The sequence below is a fragment of the Plectropomus leopardus genome, chromosome 1, assembly GCF_008729295.1.
Source record: "Plectropomus leopardus isolate mb chromosome 1, YSFRI_Pleo_2.0, whole genome shotgun sequence".
NCBI classification, from domain to species: Eukaryota; Metazoa; Chordata; class Actinopteri; order Perciformes; family Serranidae; genus Plectropomus; species Plectropomus leopardus.
The window spans coordinates 8,580,265-8,595,896 of NC_056463.1; the positions used below are offsets into that span (position 1 = coordinate 8,580,265).

The window sequence follows — 15,632 nt, forward strand, 5'->3', positions numbered from 1 at the left end:
TGTATGATCATGGCGTAAACTTGCATCATGTTCGAATCATCCTTTACGCTGAAATCACCAAACAGCAGCAAAGTGCCGCTCAACGCAATAATGACATTCATGTATTACTGGCGGTAAGAAATTCTTTCTAACATAGTTTAAAATGTCACAGCAGTCAGGGCGACCTGGAGTATGGCTGAGGCTTCTGCAGTGGCTCGGGTTCGAGCCCTTCTCTCTCCCACCTTTCCTATCTACATTAAGCTGTACTATCAATAAAGGGAAAAATGGAGGATCCAACAAACCCTGGACTCTGTTATGTTGGTTGCTTTGTGTTGTTGTTGCCTAAACGTAACCACGTGCAGCATAATCCCACCATGTGCTATTGTTGACATCACGGTAGCTGCATCCTGGATCGTCAATTGCAGATGCAGAAGGATACCTAGAGTGTAATATGCAGACTTGGAAGTCCACTGCAAAGTGGCAATATGTGATGACTTGGGATGAGAATGTGTAGAACTGATTGACTGAGGGTGCTATCTGGCCGCAATTCACTGCCAAAAATTAAACTATTCCCAAGTATTAGTTTGGCAGGAAGAAATGACTGCAGCATCTCGAGGCCGCACTTTGCCACTGTTCAGCGTGCTTTCAGCACTGGGGGAAAAATTTGAATGTTATTATTAATGTTATCAACGTCCCAGACTACCGGTCTGCTCAGTCTGTGAACACAACGCTGGAAACTCCAAACGTGCTGCACTAGAACTAAAAGCTTGCAGGCATGAAGACAGCAACAACCTTAAAACTGTAAACCTTAAAGAAAAATGAACTTTAAAACATTAAAAGCCATTTCCATGTATACATAATGTATGCAGACAAGGCAGGTGTAACTAATTTTAATACTTATTCCAACTCTGTGAGATTTAACTATACTTCATCTTGGTTCCTGTTTTTCATGTTGTTTGATGACAATTTGTTCGTCAACACAAAAAGTTTTGCAACATGTGGAATAAAACTACTTGAAATGCCTTACACATATTTATACAACACCGCAGCTCCAGAGCATCATGCTCCGCACTTCCAGGAAAGAAATGTTTCTGTGAAGCTGCAGCGCTGCGTTAAGAACTCTATTAATGGGATGATCTATGATCTACAAGCACCTTATCTCAACTTACAGTATTTCATAAAAGCACAACATTGATTTCCCCCCCTCTTTTTTTCCTGTAACAATCTATGAAGTTCAATATTGCAAGAAAGCTTCTCTACAGATGTTCCTTTTTAATATTAGAAAGCACAAAGAGATACAGGAGGATATGATGGCACTGCGGCTGCCCCGGCGTGACTGCGGCAGCCACAGTGCTATATACACAGCTGAATCCTTAATATGCTGTATAGTAAACCTAATGTGATATGACACTGACTTAGTGAGTCCCTCCAAAAACATATTCTATTACGCTGAGTTTGACTCATTTTTCTATTCAGTGGTTAATAAAATCAATACCATCAAATTATCCACTATTCAATAAGGCACTGGGCCTGCCAATACCTGACCCGAAATGTTTAGAGCCTGTGTAGCACCATGTAGTTCCTCCACTTTCCTTCTTTTTTTGTGTATATTTTTCTTTGTGACTTTTTTAAAAAATGAGTATGGCAAAGCCAAAGTGGAGCATTGCACAGCTGCTACTGATTTATTAGGCTACATTTAAAAAAAAACAAACAGTTTACAAGCTGCTGTGGACATTAAACATAAACAGTGAGTGTTTGCTGAGCCTCTCCTCCAAACAGTGATTGTCCAGTCATATCTTATAAAACATAAATAGGCACTGCAGTCCTGTCAAGATTTGGATTTCTGTAGTGAGACTGATGCTCAGTATGTAGAAGTTTCAACTAGAACAAAAGTGCTGTGAATGGGAATAAAAATCTGTTTACGTGCCCCCAGAGCCCTCTTGATCTGGGTTGAGCCCAAACAGTTTACAACATCTGGCTCTGCCCACTGCTCAAGACATCTGTGCGCTGTTTGCCAAACAAATTGGTTAGTCAATTTCTCTAAAGCCTTTTCTCTAGTAAGATTAAAATAAAACCATTTTGATGGAAAATATTACATTAAAGCTTGAATCCACCGGCTTGTATGTAAGCTATGCATCCAAACTATATCAGAATGACATACTTAAAATACTATGGCTAACTAGCTCCACAATGCGATACAAAAACAATGCTGTTTCTTTATTACATGATTCATCAACTTGTGAGGAGACGAACTTGCCATCAAGTGCAAGACGTCCTTCATAGGGTTTTCATTTTAAAAAACATCACAAAGTCAGCCTGAGGTGGTTTACAGATCATGATAAATTAGCTACTTCTGATAATAAGGCTGCTTTTTGTCTATTTCTGTCTAAAGTCAAGGACCCATTGTTTAAAAATTACATTAAAATTACTGGAAAAAAATGAATAGTAAATCTACATGATCAAAAGCTTGACAGGCATAGCAATAAAGGGGCGGGACTTAGCAAACAGTCAATTATTTTTAAATGTCTCATGAAGCTCTAATGCACCACTTAGTTTTTGCTTTATAAAACTTGTACCACTAAATGTGGTGTAGTGGAGGGTATGCACAGGTACATATACCCACCCCTTATTCTGGCTGTTTACAGTATACACACCTATCAGCTGAAAAGTCATCAGAATATACACAACACTTTAACTACTTCCTCCTCAGTAACCTACACACCTACCTAGCGTTATGCCCATCTCACCAACTCCCACAATATACGTAAAAAACACATTGCGCATTGTATACCTGTTTTAATCTGTACAGTTTCTGCTGCTGTCAATAAAATGAAAGCATTGTACCAAACGTTAAGGTGAATGAGTGGTTTATCTACATGTGTAATAATGCATTATAAAGCTGGCTACATTCATTGGAGAGTCCTTATGTAGCACCACATGTTAAGAGAAAAAAATCGACTCTGGTCAAACGGCATAGTATAAAAAGTGCAAACAAATATTTACATTCTCATTATTTCGCTAAAACAGAGGCTTTGTTATTTTTCCAATTAGTGTCAGCCCTGTATGATAAAGTAACCGGCACAAACACGCTGAGTTTTGGAGTGGGACTAATTCACACTTAATCTCTAGTGGCAAATAACTCAGGAAAGGGCTCAGATTGTTGACTTTAAAAGAAAATTTCTGTTTCGTCAGTGTTCCTGTGGGTGAGTGGTTACTTGGTTTCAGCTCAGTGGCGAGACGTGCTGCTGGAGCGGGATCGATGGCTGCAGGTTTTGCAGCACTGTGCACGAACATTGGGCAAGTGGCATCGACTCAGCAAGCGGAGAGTCTGACAGAAACGAAATGATACTCGATCACGAAGGCAAACTTCTCCTGTGGGGGTGAGAGGGAGAGAGACAAAGGGGAGACACAGAGACAGAGAGAGACAGAGAGGTTTGATACGGACTTTGTTCTGTTACGTCTTTACAGAGTGAATTGCTGACACCGTGTGAGGGCTGCAATCTTCTTACATCGTTCGACTTGCACTCGAAATTGAACAGTGACAGGTGTGAATAGTCTCATAACATTCTGCTCTTTTGTTCTTTGTCCAACACAGATTGTTCTTAAAGACCTGCTAATGATTTCTTTCTGACCAGAGTTGGTGAAAAATGAACAAATATGTCTCTGTTTTTTATTCTTTTATGTACAACTCATCAAGTGGATAAAAATGAAACCAGAGACCTTGAAAGAAAACTGCTCAGAGGAAAAGTCATCCAAAGCGCTAATTAGTAGACAGAAAAGATTTAGTGGATTTGATTTTTTTTTTTTAAATATGCTGTTTAGCAATGCAAAATATAGCTTGACCTTGATTGTAAATACGCACAATTTCCCAGCTGAAAACATGAACAAGAGCTTTCTGAAAAAGAACTGTAGACATAAATATGCAGCCATCAGTACATGTGTCTTTACCACTGAAAATGTTTTTCCTGGTATAAGAGCTGATACTGGCTCCTGGAAAAACATTTAACTAAAATATTAAAGGGTTTTTTTTTTTAAAACTATGTCACAAAGTTAAAATCATATGACTGACATGTCATGCGACATATGTCACATACATCACAGGACATACTTGTTTAAGTTACGTAAAAAACATATTTATTTTCACCCAAACCATGATCTTTTTTCTTGTTTTTTTCTTGTAAGTTGGGCATGAAAACATGTTGAAAAGACATAAAGATTCCCCCTCACTAATGCCCATAAACTGCCTGAATTGAAACTAAACTGAGAGCTGAACTAACAGCAGTTTCCAACCTAAAATACAAAAAAACAAAAACGTTAACGCATACTGAGGAACAAGGCAGGAGGGAGAACCTTCACCCCTACTGCTGCTGTGCTGCTGTGGGCACGAGTGTCTGTGTCCACAGTCGGCTCTGCAGATCTGTCTTATTCTGTCTTTCCCAATTACTCTCAGGTGCTGTGCTCCCGAAGAAATACAAAGACAGGTAGAAAGGAGAAAGTGGGAGTGCCCAGCGCTGCATGTACAAAGGCTGTCGTTGCCGCAGTGGCCGTAGGTTCAAGTCTGACCTCGGCCCTTTGCTGCATGTCTTCCCCTCTCTCCCCCCCTTTCGCTCTTTTAATTTGTCCTATCCAATAACGCTGCAAAAGCCTTTAAAACAAAAAATCTAAAAAAACAAAGAGAAAACGATAGGAAGCGAGAGAGCGAGTGAGAAGGGAAGAAACTAAATAATGAACACACCCTCTTGGACGTGGAATTCCCAACATTTAGGGCCACACTTAACACTGCATAAAGAAGGGACGTCATAGCCGCCCCACAGCGTGATCTGTGTAAAAAGGGCTGATGATCTCTGGGTGGCCAGTATGAATCAAAATGTGTCACTGTGTAAATGTAGGCATTTTAAGTGTTGTTTTCAGTAGATTTGAAAAAAAATTGAAACTGTCTTTAAAACTGCAATTAGCACCAAAATCTATCGTTTGTATCTGTGTCATTACAGAGTTTGCTCGGCATATGTAAAGTATGAAGCTCCCATCCTGCTCTGTTTTTCAGTTTTCAGGCTTTCTGGAGCGACATTCAATAACTGCAACAACAGATAGTCTTCTTCCAATTAACAAGAAAAGGCTTACAGTGTGATTGAATATATTTGGTTGCTGGGCTTTCCACCACATTCCCAGAAACATGTATCAAAAAGTAGAAAAAAACAAGACAACTCATCAAAACTTTTGTTAGAGGGCAACCCAGTTTCATAACAACAACAACAACAAACAGGCAATCGCACAGTTTTGTATGAAGGTTTGTGTCCATCAACTAGCAGAGCAAACCATCTGCTGTCTGGTATTTTAAATGACAGCAGTTACAGCAGAGGCATGAAATTGAAAAACCAGTCCAGACAGCGATTTGAGCGTGGGCAGTCACTGAATCGTCACACTTCATCAGACACTTGCTGTTTCAGAGCCTCATGTTGTTCTTGTATTTAGCTTTTTGGCCTCCCATTTAAAAACAACTAAGTAAGCAGAAATCAGAGGTCCTTCAGGAACTGAGTTCACTTTACCACCTGTCCTTCAAGTTCCCACAAGCACTAAGTGATTGTCGAAGTCAAAAAAACAAAAAAACATCCCACAAGTTCCTGCTGAAATTTCAGCTCAATCTAAGTTCAGGTGAGTTCAGATGCAGAGGCGAAGGCTGATGGCTTTAACAGACAACTGTGCATTATAGGTCAGTTCTGCGACTGCAAATCGCTATTTTATGTGCTTTTCAGTGGCTCAGTGCCAGAGACAGCTGCTCATTTTCATTTATTAAAGTTCTCCAACACCTTCAAAGCCTTTGCTGAAAGTCCTTCAAATCTTCACACTCTTACCCTGAGAAGACCTTGGATCTTAAATCATGGTCTTCACACCCTACAGTCTGTGTCACATTATTATTTACAGAAAATGTAAGCGCTTTTGGATGCAAATCAGGACTCCCAAAGCTGTGGGTGACTGCAGACAGCAAATGGCTGTTATAGAAGGGACACTAAAAAGAAAAGATAAAGAAAGTGCCGGCACTGTTCAGGTTTTTGGAGCATTCTTTGGAGCAGCAGCGCAGTTGGAGTATACTTTTTTTCTTTCTTTTTTTACAGCAGTTTCGCCTTTTGTCTGTTTATAGTCAGCTCTGTGTGTCATGGATATGATCTACACAAACCACCTAGACAACAGTTTACAAGGCCGTGGGGCAGACATGAATGCTGAAAAGAAAAGCCCACATTTCTGGTCAGAGGGAGAAAAACATCAGCTTATAAACATTATGCAGGACTTGGATACAAAAAGGTTTTAAGATTTGTGCGAATATCGCAACGTCAATCCTTTAAAGAACATGGCTGAAGGAATAAAAGTGGGAGGCTGTGTTTATATGACCAAACAAATCCACCACCATCGTAAAACTTGAAAAAAAAATCTAATGCAAAGAGACGAAATGACAAGCTACTCCATCGGTTACACTTTTCTATATTTTGACATGATAAACAACATGTTAGGGGACGTTAATTGAAGTCTGCATGTCTGAATGTAAACGGGAGTATTAGTGGAATATTATTTTTCATTTGCCATGTAAACAGTTTTAAGGGAACACTCCCTTTTTCCCAATAAGTGCAAAAACTGGACTATTTTGTGCATGAAACATACTTATTGTGAAACATGGATTTGGAAAATATCATAAGGTCATCAAAAATCATTATCGTCTCAGCTTCATAATTATTGACAGCAAATTTCCTGAAAATCATTAACTCTAAAAGAGCCAAAGTGTTGGACACATGGAAAATTTCTAGTCTCATGGTGGCACTACAAACAAAAACATGGTTAAAGTAACCTCAAAACATTAAAAAATCTAATTCTAGGGACAATGAATGCCTAGTCCAAATTCACTGGCAATGCATGCAATAACTAATAATCTAATAATGTTCTCTTTTCAACCAAATTGTTGGACAGAGAGGTAAACCAAAAACAGATAGGGGGGTTGTTAAGGAACGACTGGAACAGCTGTGCTTATCAAAAAGCCTGCATCAATCTGCCGAGCACCGTGGCTGCGCCTTTCAACATGACCTATATACATACAGTATAAACTGAACCCGCTGCTCTTATACAAAGCAACTCTCAATACTCCAGAGTGCAGAATTTCCAGTGTCTCCCACATTAGAGACTCAGTGACATCAATGGGGTGCAAAGGCCACAGCTGCAACTTAATACACAACATTTCCTGTTTTCTATACACCCCCATCCGCTACTGTATCTTTGACCCACTCACCATCATGCCCCATATAGAACTGTAAACAACAGAAGGAGGCAGTGGGACGTGGGATTTCCCCAGTTGTATGCTTTCTTTTCTTCACTATTTGAGGATACAGAGTCTTAACTTGAGTGACACGAAAACCTGTTCACAGGAAGCCTCTTTTCAGCCCCTCAGCCTATGCTTTAATAGATTTGCATTTGTTTTCTACACTTAACATCTGGTGGTCTAGGCGTCACAGAGGGTTAATTATAGCATGAGCCACAACAAATGAGCTGAATAAGAGACAGAGTGAAAGGTTGGTCAATTACCTCAAGTACGTATGAAAGTGAAATGACTATATTGATCCATATTCAACACTTCGCTTGCACAAAAGACATTATTTCTATATGAGCAGTCTATATAAACAATGGTGATAATTTTCTTAGTCAACATTTGCTTTACGAAGCAAATTTTGGTTTGTTTCTATATTAATGGTCTGAATATCACATAGAGCCTGTTTGAAGCATCTATAATTGATATTTGTATGAAACAAAGGGAAATGAGACAGTGTGAAATGTTGATTGAGCAAATTATCATTATCATTTTTGGCTTTTTCCAGTGAAAAAACTCAGCAACGTGTCAGGCTCTTGTGTCCAGTTTTATTTTGAAAACATGGGGGGAAAAAGCCTTGACCAACATGTCAAGAAATGTCACACAAATTGTAAGAAATTGGTAAAATGTGATGAGTAAATAGTTTTGAAAAAGAGGGGAGGATTATCAGATTTTTATTTTTTTTAAGGGAAAAATGTCCGGGAAACTATGTTTATAATTTTATATTTAAAATCATCTTACAGAGAAAAAATACAATACATCAGATTTCAAAGGGTTAATCTGTGTATGAAAAAGAAGGTGAGCATAACTACAGTAAACTCACTTTTCTTAGTTTTGAACCTTTCTTTAATTCACCGTTACATAAATTGTTGGCATTTAATGTTAGATTTCTGATAACAATGATATAAATTCAATCTTTAAAACTGCTGCTCGTAATATTTCTTGTGGTGTGGAGTGGACAAGACTATGAAACAACCATATAGTACTAAAGTATATAGCACACCTTTACATCAATAAGTTTGAGTTCTTTGTTTGAAATGTAATTTAAGAATGGATGACAAATGTTTTACGAGTGCAGCAGTATTTTTTGTTGTCTTGTCCATGTGGGCTGAGCACCTATGTGTTCTTTTTATGTGCAACTAACTAACTACAGAAGATTTAACTTCCAAGATGATCTAATAAAGTATCTGAAGACTGTTGGATATACATTATGATCAGCAACATACATTTGTTTTTCTTTTATCATGCCCATATTGCAGCCTGGTGTTTGTATATAGACGTGCATTTTCTCTCATTCTTCAAAGAAAATAGTTCCAGGTACGATTTAAGCGCTTAGGCACATTACACACATACAAACTGAGTTTTTTTTAAGAGATTAAAGAGGAGCCACAAGCCTAATGGTTGATGTTTCACCCCCTTTTCATCTTTTTAGCCGCACACAAAATCCACACAATGTGGCTCATTAGCTCCCGACGGTAACTCTGTGCTGTGGGAAATGTGAATGCAGCGAGACCTTCAGAGTGCATGGAGGTCATCTGTCCACACGCTCTCCTTCTACTCTCCCTCCTGCTTTTCCCAGACACCAGATCATGCACTGTATGTTGGACATTATTTTTAGCTTGCACAAAGATTCAGAGACACCATACATCACTTAGGCCGCAATGCTGCCTTATGCAACAAACGTTCTTCAAATCACAAAAAAATCAATGCAGCTCTTAAGTTAAGAGAAATGGGGTCTTTTAGAGCTTCAGTGCTTTAAATTCTGCATCACTTTGCTGCAAGATCACAATTTTTTAGTATCTTTGATGCCTTAATGTTGTGCACAAAGCAAAGCTGTAGTCAAGAACATCAATCTAATATAACATGACTGTAAGACAGAGACATCTCCCAAGACCAAGTGACATGTTTCATTTCTTCTTGGCTTGTGTGACAGTGAGTGCACGGTTAGCTTGTTATGTCTCAGGTAAGCTATGTCCCCTTCATTTCAGGCAAAAATTCGCTTCTGATGAACAATATCAAAGAAGTCCTCCTTTATATATGCTTGTTTAACCCTTTAAGGGCTTTTGCTCTGGCCAGAATAGAAAGTTTGTCTTTATTCCTCGGAAGCTTTTCTGTGATTGGTCATGGTTTGAAACAGGCTGTTTCAAATTGATGGTGGTCTATTCTCAGTTTCTTCGAAAGAAAGCTCCTAAATTTTTCTTCTGTCTCAGACCATCTTTCATTAAAGGATTCATCAGCACCATCTATGATGATGTTAGTTTTGGCTCGTCTGATTCTCAATAGTAGATCCATTGAGAATAGACTGTCGCAGAGAAGAGAGATCAGCCCTAAAGGAATGAAGTGTTCAGATGTTCGGATCTGTGCCAATAAAGTTTTTATCGCATTTCATCTTTATAAAGATTATTTCGTTTTACAACTTAAAGACTTGTTCAAGTTTTTTTGCCCGTCAAGGCAGTTTTTCATATGAAATGCAAGTCATATGTTAAAACTTGTAACAAGTATTCGCATTTGTCATCTAAGAACAACATGCATTTTTTCCACATATGTGCAAAACAAAAAAGTTGGCCTCCTGAGAAAAGCACAGCACAGATTAACAGCTAGATGCACCTGTTTAGGTCAAAATCTAAGACATACTATACAAGAGCTCTGTGGGAAGAATCCTTTATGGATCTGCAAATTCTCCTGGTTCATTCAAGCTACATCACACAGCAGGTTGTGAACTCAAATGAACAGACCAACACTCCAAAAGATTTAACCTGATATAACCTCTGACCCGAGATGTTCAGGGTAAGATGAGTAACAGACTTGAGAATTCAAATCGACACTGAGAGACAGCCAAAGTGTCCCACATACACAGGGAGACAACAACTGAAACAATCTATTTTGAACACGTGCATTTCTTCAGGGGTCAGTTGAGGTTGTAGGGGCACGTGCGGCAGAATTAGTTCTGAAAAGAGCCTAATCAATATATCTGGCTGCAAAAAATGTCCCTAATGGCTGAATATGTCATGCTTTTTTCTGGTAAATACCTCCCCATGCTCCAAAAGCACATGTTCAGTCCCTGTGAGAGATGGACGCACATCAGCTTCATATTATCCTCCTATTTCTAAGCAAACCAACCTTGGCTTCCTACTGTGATAATAATGACCTGCAGCCCAGATTGTATTGTCAAGCACATCAAAGCTGAGGTCTGTCTTGGGCTCACGTGGTCATACACATGTCACTGCAGTAGTTTCACACTAAACTGATGAAAGTCTCAGTTTGTGTGTGCAGCTTTCAGAAAATGCTTGATGAGAGGCTACTCAGAGCAACTTTAACCTGGCAGGCCTGGACAAAAGCACGACTATATGAATGATATAATGTGCTGGTCAGTATATCATTGTGTGGCATATTGATACTTGGAAGACTTGCACTGTCTGTTCAGCCGTCCAGAAAGTATGGTTGAAAAAGATTAAATCACAAATAACTGTATACACACACACACACACACACACACACACACACACACATACACAGATACACATACACATATACATACATATATACAAACATACGTATATGCATACATCACTGGCACACACATGCCACATGCTCACTCACTTTCTCTATCTTTCTCACTCGTGCCATGGCAGAATTTGAGAGCGTTATTTCGCCCCCTTCCTAAGAAGCTAGCATGACAATGGTTGGTACTATTTTCGTTCTTCAGGTCTTCTAATTAAATATGATACCATCACTCTAGCTTTCTGGTTTTAAAACTCAGCCCCGCTCAGCCTCTTAAAGACAGGAATGCTGGCTGCCAATTAACTGCATCGTGATTAATGTGTGAGTGCTGACAGCCCTAACACACACACACACACACACACACACACACACACACAAATATATATTCAAAGTTTTGCATTTTTTGACAAATATCAACAAACACCTCACAAAATTGTAATAACCTTTCACAGAGTAAGAATATATGATTAAGTACATTTTGACAAAAATGTGAGATGGAAGGTTAAGATTTAGTCCAGACGAAACATGAATGTGTGAAGGAAGTATAAACACAAACAAAACAAACCCCAAAACAAAATCCAAACGACAACACACTATAAAAAAAAAACAAGACCATGACAGGCGCCAGTCACCTCGTCATTCTCTCTCTATGGTCTTGTCATTGATTAAACGCTTTCTTGGTACAGGTCAGTGACCATATGTAAACAGCTGAGAACTAATCCTGTGAGACTTCTGTGTTCTGCTTCACCCACAAATAACCTCTGATCTCTATGCAGTGAGGGGGGGGGGGGGGGGTGACTGCCATACTCAAGTATACTATCTACCTAAGATGTACATTATATTCACTCTTCCAACCCATCTATTGAGTGCTTGTTTCCTGAGCAATTTCTGCCACACGAGTGAGAGAAAGAGCATAGGTGAGTAAGTGCTTTCAGAAGATGTGCATCTTGCAAAGGCAGATCTCACTGTGGTATCTCTGAGAGTGGTAACTCTGCTCCCAAGGCAGTTACGTATCTTAAATAAAAATGGGTCACGTTGCAGCAATATTAATGATTTCCTCAGTTTGAGTTTTAATGCAGAGTTTTACACTTTACAACATCACATTTTGATACAAGTGATCCGTACCGAGAACCCTGACGGCCATTCATTCTCTGAAATTCATTTGATTTTCCCTGTAATTGTATCAATCTGATTCACATCATTGCTTAACTAAATTCATCCAGCTGGTTTCAGTCTACTAGTCTTAATGACACCCCTACTTAAAAAAAGCACACGTGATGTTATCACATTTGCACACGTCATTTCAGACGCTTCACATGTGAACATGTCTTTTTGAGCATATCCTTGTCAACATGGGGGAAAAAAAAGAATATTTGTAATCTGATACAATTTGCTGTATCTGATACTGATAAAGCAAACTGTTTGTTGTCACATTATCATATTCTTCAAATATTTACCATAACATGCCATCAAAGCTGGTGTTCAGGCACTAACAGGCTGCCATCTGAGGAACACTGTGATTTCTTATCTGATATAAAACAGAGATGCAACTGAACTGCTCTTCAAAAATAAATAAATAAATAAAAAAGTGCAAATCATGATTGTTTAACCCTTTGGTGACCTCGGTAAAAGTAGCAATGATGAATTTTCTAAATCCATTAATTTATTGAAATTTGTGGAACATTTCTTTTTCTAGTTGCTCATTGTATTATCACCCCATGCTTTCAAAAGAGATCAAACCAATTTGTTTAGCGTTCAAAGGTTTAAATACTTGAGTACGTGAAAGGTGGCTGAACACTGCACAAGAAAATTGATGTCGATTCAGGGGATAAAGGGTTAGTTAGAGTAGGAGCTGCAAAAGTTATGAATATCTTTGGAGAATTGTGTTATTTATTTTCCATTTATTTCAAGAGGGGATGAGGTTAAATTGTCTCCAATCTACAAAAATAGTTTCATGTTCAACAGTTAGCTGTGAGGATCATTTATGCTGAAAACTGAAGAGAAAAAAGCAGATATAACCTGCTCAACCTCTGAACACCTGGTGAGGCAAAAAACATCTCGAGTGCAGAAATAGGGGCCATTTCTAGTTGTGATCTTAAAGCCAGATTTAAACTCTGATCTCCTGTAGGTACGAGGTTTTAGGATTAAGTATGACAGAAGAGAAAAAAGCAAAGGATGGGAATGTCAAGCCATGAATGATGCGTTTCAAGCCGGTGAAGACTTGCTGCTTATAACTTCACTGTTGTGAATAGCTGCTTTGATTGCAAATGTCTTCTCCTACTTTGAGTTTGAACTGTCTCTGTTTTATACTGCCTGGTTAACAAAGACGACTTTTGAGGGGAATGTAGTCAGCCTTTCCACTGGCAAATGATCTGACATTATTAGAGGAAGAGCTGGTGGATTCCCAGTGATATCAATGCTCCTGTTGATGTATGGCAAAGTGCACAGCTTCATATGGTCAAAAAAGCTGCTGCTATTGGACAGATTAATACTGAAAACACCTGAAATAAATGTCATGTTAGAAACATTTTACTGAAATATTTTCTCAAAGCTATACATTTTAATTCAAGACATTTTTGCCCTTTTTTTAACCACTTCTCCTTTATGACTATTAAGGTTTAGTAAGGACATTTGGTCAAAAACTGAGGCTGCAATGTGGATTTATCTCTAATGTTTTTTGTGCATTTTCTGTGTGTTCCTTATGTCCATTTTGTCGAGTTTTCAAGAACAGCCTCAATTCCAAATTGACAAAGTTGTGTGATGTTGTATGTTGACTGTCATCGTAAGTAGTGATACTGAGATTGTTGAATCTCAGATGCTGAGATCGCTACTGGTTATTACTTTGGTTTCAAAAAAAAAAAAAAAAAAAAAAAGTAAAAGGGGGGGGGGGGGGGGCGGGGTGTTGTGCGGCACTTCTTCTGACCAATCACACCTGAAGCACTTTTTGCACTTACTAAGGGTTTTTTCCTTAAGTCTAAGGGTGCTCCAGTTTGATATTTCACTCAATATTCCCATTCACCTACATACACAGTCCAATCAAAACACTGCTGTCACCACCCTGAAACACAGCCAGAATCAGCGGAAATGGAATCAAACCTTTTCCCTCTCTCATTTTCAGACACCCTATAATCAAAGTCCTCCAGCAATCACTTGCTATATGGGTCCATGCTCTTGTCTCCTATGTGTCATTATGTTTCAAATCACAACTCACATTAATGGATTTGATGGATCCTAGAGGAGAAAGCATGAAAATCAAAATAATGATCCCAGACTATTTCCTGTGGTTTGATAATAATCAAAAATGCAATGAAATATCTGCAAGTACAGATGTTTTGGGCGGAGCCCCTCCTCAGCAGGTTAAAACAAACTGCAGATGAGCCGCACACAAGTGATGACCATTTAAATACATCCAATGCAGGTGGCTCCATACATCATCATCATCTTCATCTAGGCAACACTACTGGCCCAGTGTAAGACCATAGACTGTATAAATAATAGGCATAGTCACCATGATGTCAACCATTGGTTTGTGTTGCCATGTTGGATTTTTGGATTTTTGGAGAGACCATATTTAGACGAGAAGGTGGCGCTATCAGAAGTACTACCTGCTGACTTGGCTGGCACATGGCATTTATAGCTATGGTTATCAGTAATAATGGTAATGCTAATTTTTCAAGTGAAAAATTTAACTTCCACCTCCTTAGAAAGTTTTTTCAACCAAACACTGAACAATCCACCGAATGCTGAACAGGAATTTTTAGGTGACCAAAATGATATAATTAAGTCTTATGAACTGAAAACACATTAAAATACCAACAATGTCTTTTCTCTGTTAATCTCATGTTATACCAAGGTTACGTTACCTAACCAAGGCTGTCACAGTGTTAGCAGCTGGTCGATGGGTGGCACCCACTATACACTGCTTAAATAATGGACATAGCTGCCGTGACACCACCCGTTGGTTTATGGACTGCTGTTTCTGAAGCCTTGAGTTTGGCATTTCTGTCGTTGCCATCTTGTTTTTCTTCTTTTTTTTTGAGCCTGAAGAGACCATTTTTGGCTGCAAGGGTGGAGCTGTGGAGGTACGAGGACTGTGTTACAGACTGTGGTGACACCTCGCAGACAGCCTGTCATCCAACAGCTCCGCCCCTAAATATGAGGAACTTCAAGCCTAAACAAAATAGTAAACATTTGAGTTAAAAACATTCACAGCCTATAGTTTGAAATTAGTTAAAGGGACCAAAAGTGTATTTTGTTACCAGGCTATAAACGTGTTTATTTCTGCTGTAAAGTGGGGGATTTTAACTGGTGGTCTATGTGGATTGACTCACTTCTGAAGCCTCAATTTGCCATTCAAGTAACATTTTTGGCACTTCTATGTTGGCTTCATTTTTCAGCCTCGGAGGCTGACGCTTGTATACAGCAAACATCTGCAGGGGGAGTCAAAATATACCCAAACAATCCACAAATAAGTCTAAGAGTCTTCAGCCACATCAGCAGCTCTGTGAGCTAAATGTTAACATCAGCATGCTAACACGCTCACAATGACGATGCATATGTTAAGTAAATTTAATGTTTACAGTGTTGATGAATTTACCAGAGGGGGCGTTCTCGCACTCCTGAAGGTTACACTTCTGGGTGCTTTCAGGCTGCGGCTCATGGTCACATTGAGCTTGATCCACCTCTTCTTCTGTCTCCGCCTTCGTGTTCACACATTTGATAAGTCGACGCTGCACTCCGCCACCACAAGAAGCCGAACACTGCAGAGGAAGTTCAGAAAATGATTTTCAGACAGCACATGTTT

The 15,632-nt window shown here is 39.1% G+C and overlaps 1 protein-coding gene across 1 annotated transcript in view; it reads right to left on the reverse strand.

Moving 5' to 3' along the window:
* Positions 1–60: 60 nt before the first annotated feature.
* The window catches only part of LOC121946759 (A disintegrin and metalloproteinase with thrombospondin motifs 7), a 78,365-nt gene continuing 62,793 nt past the window's right edge, over positions 61–15,632 (reverse strand). Inside the window, exons 23-24 of the mRNA XM_042491497.1 lie at positions 15,426–15,588; positions 61–3,351 (exon numbers count right to left, since the gene is read on the reverse strand). Of these exons, the coding sequence (XP_042347431.1) occupies positions 3,206–3,351; positions 15,426–15,588 (309 nt within the window). The 3' untranslated portion in view covers positions 61–3,205. The remainder of the gene's footprint in view (positions 3,352–15,425; positions 15,589–15,632) is intronic.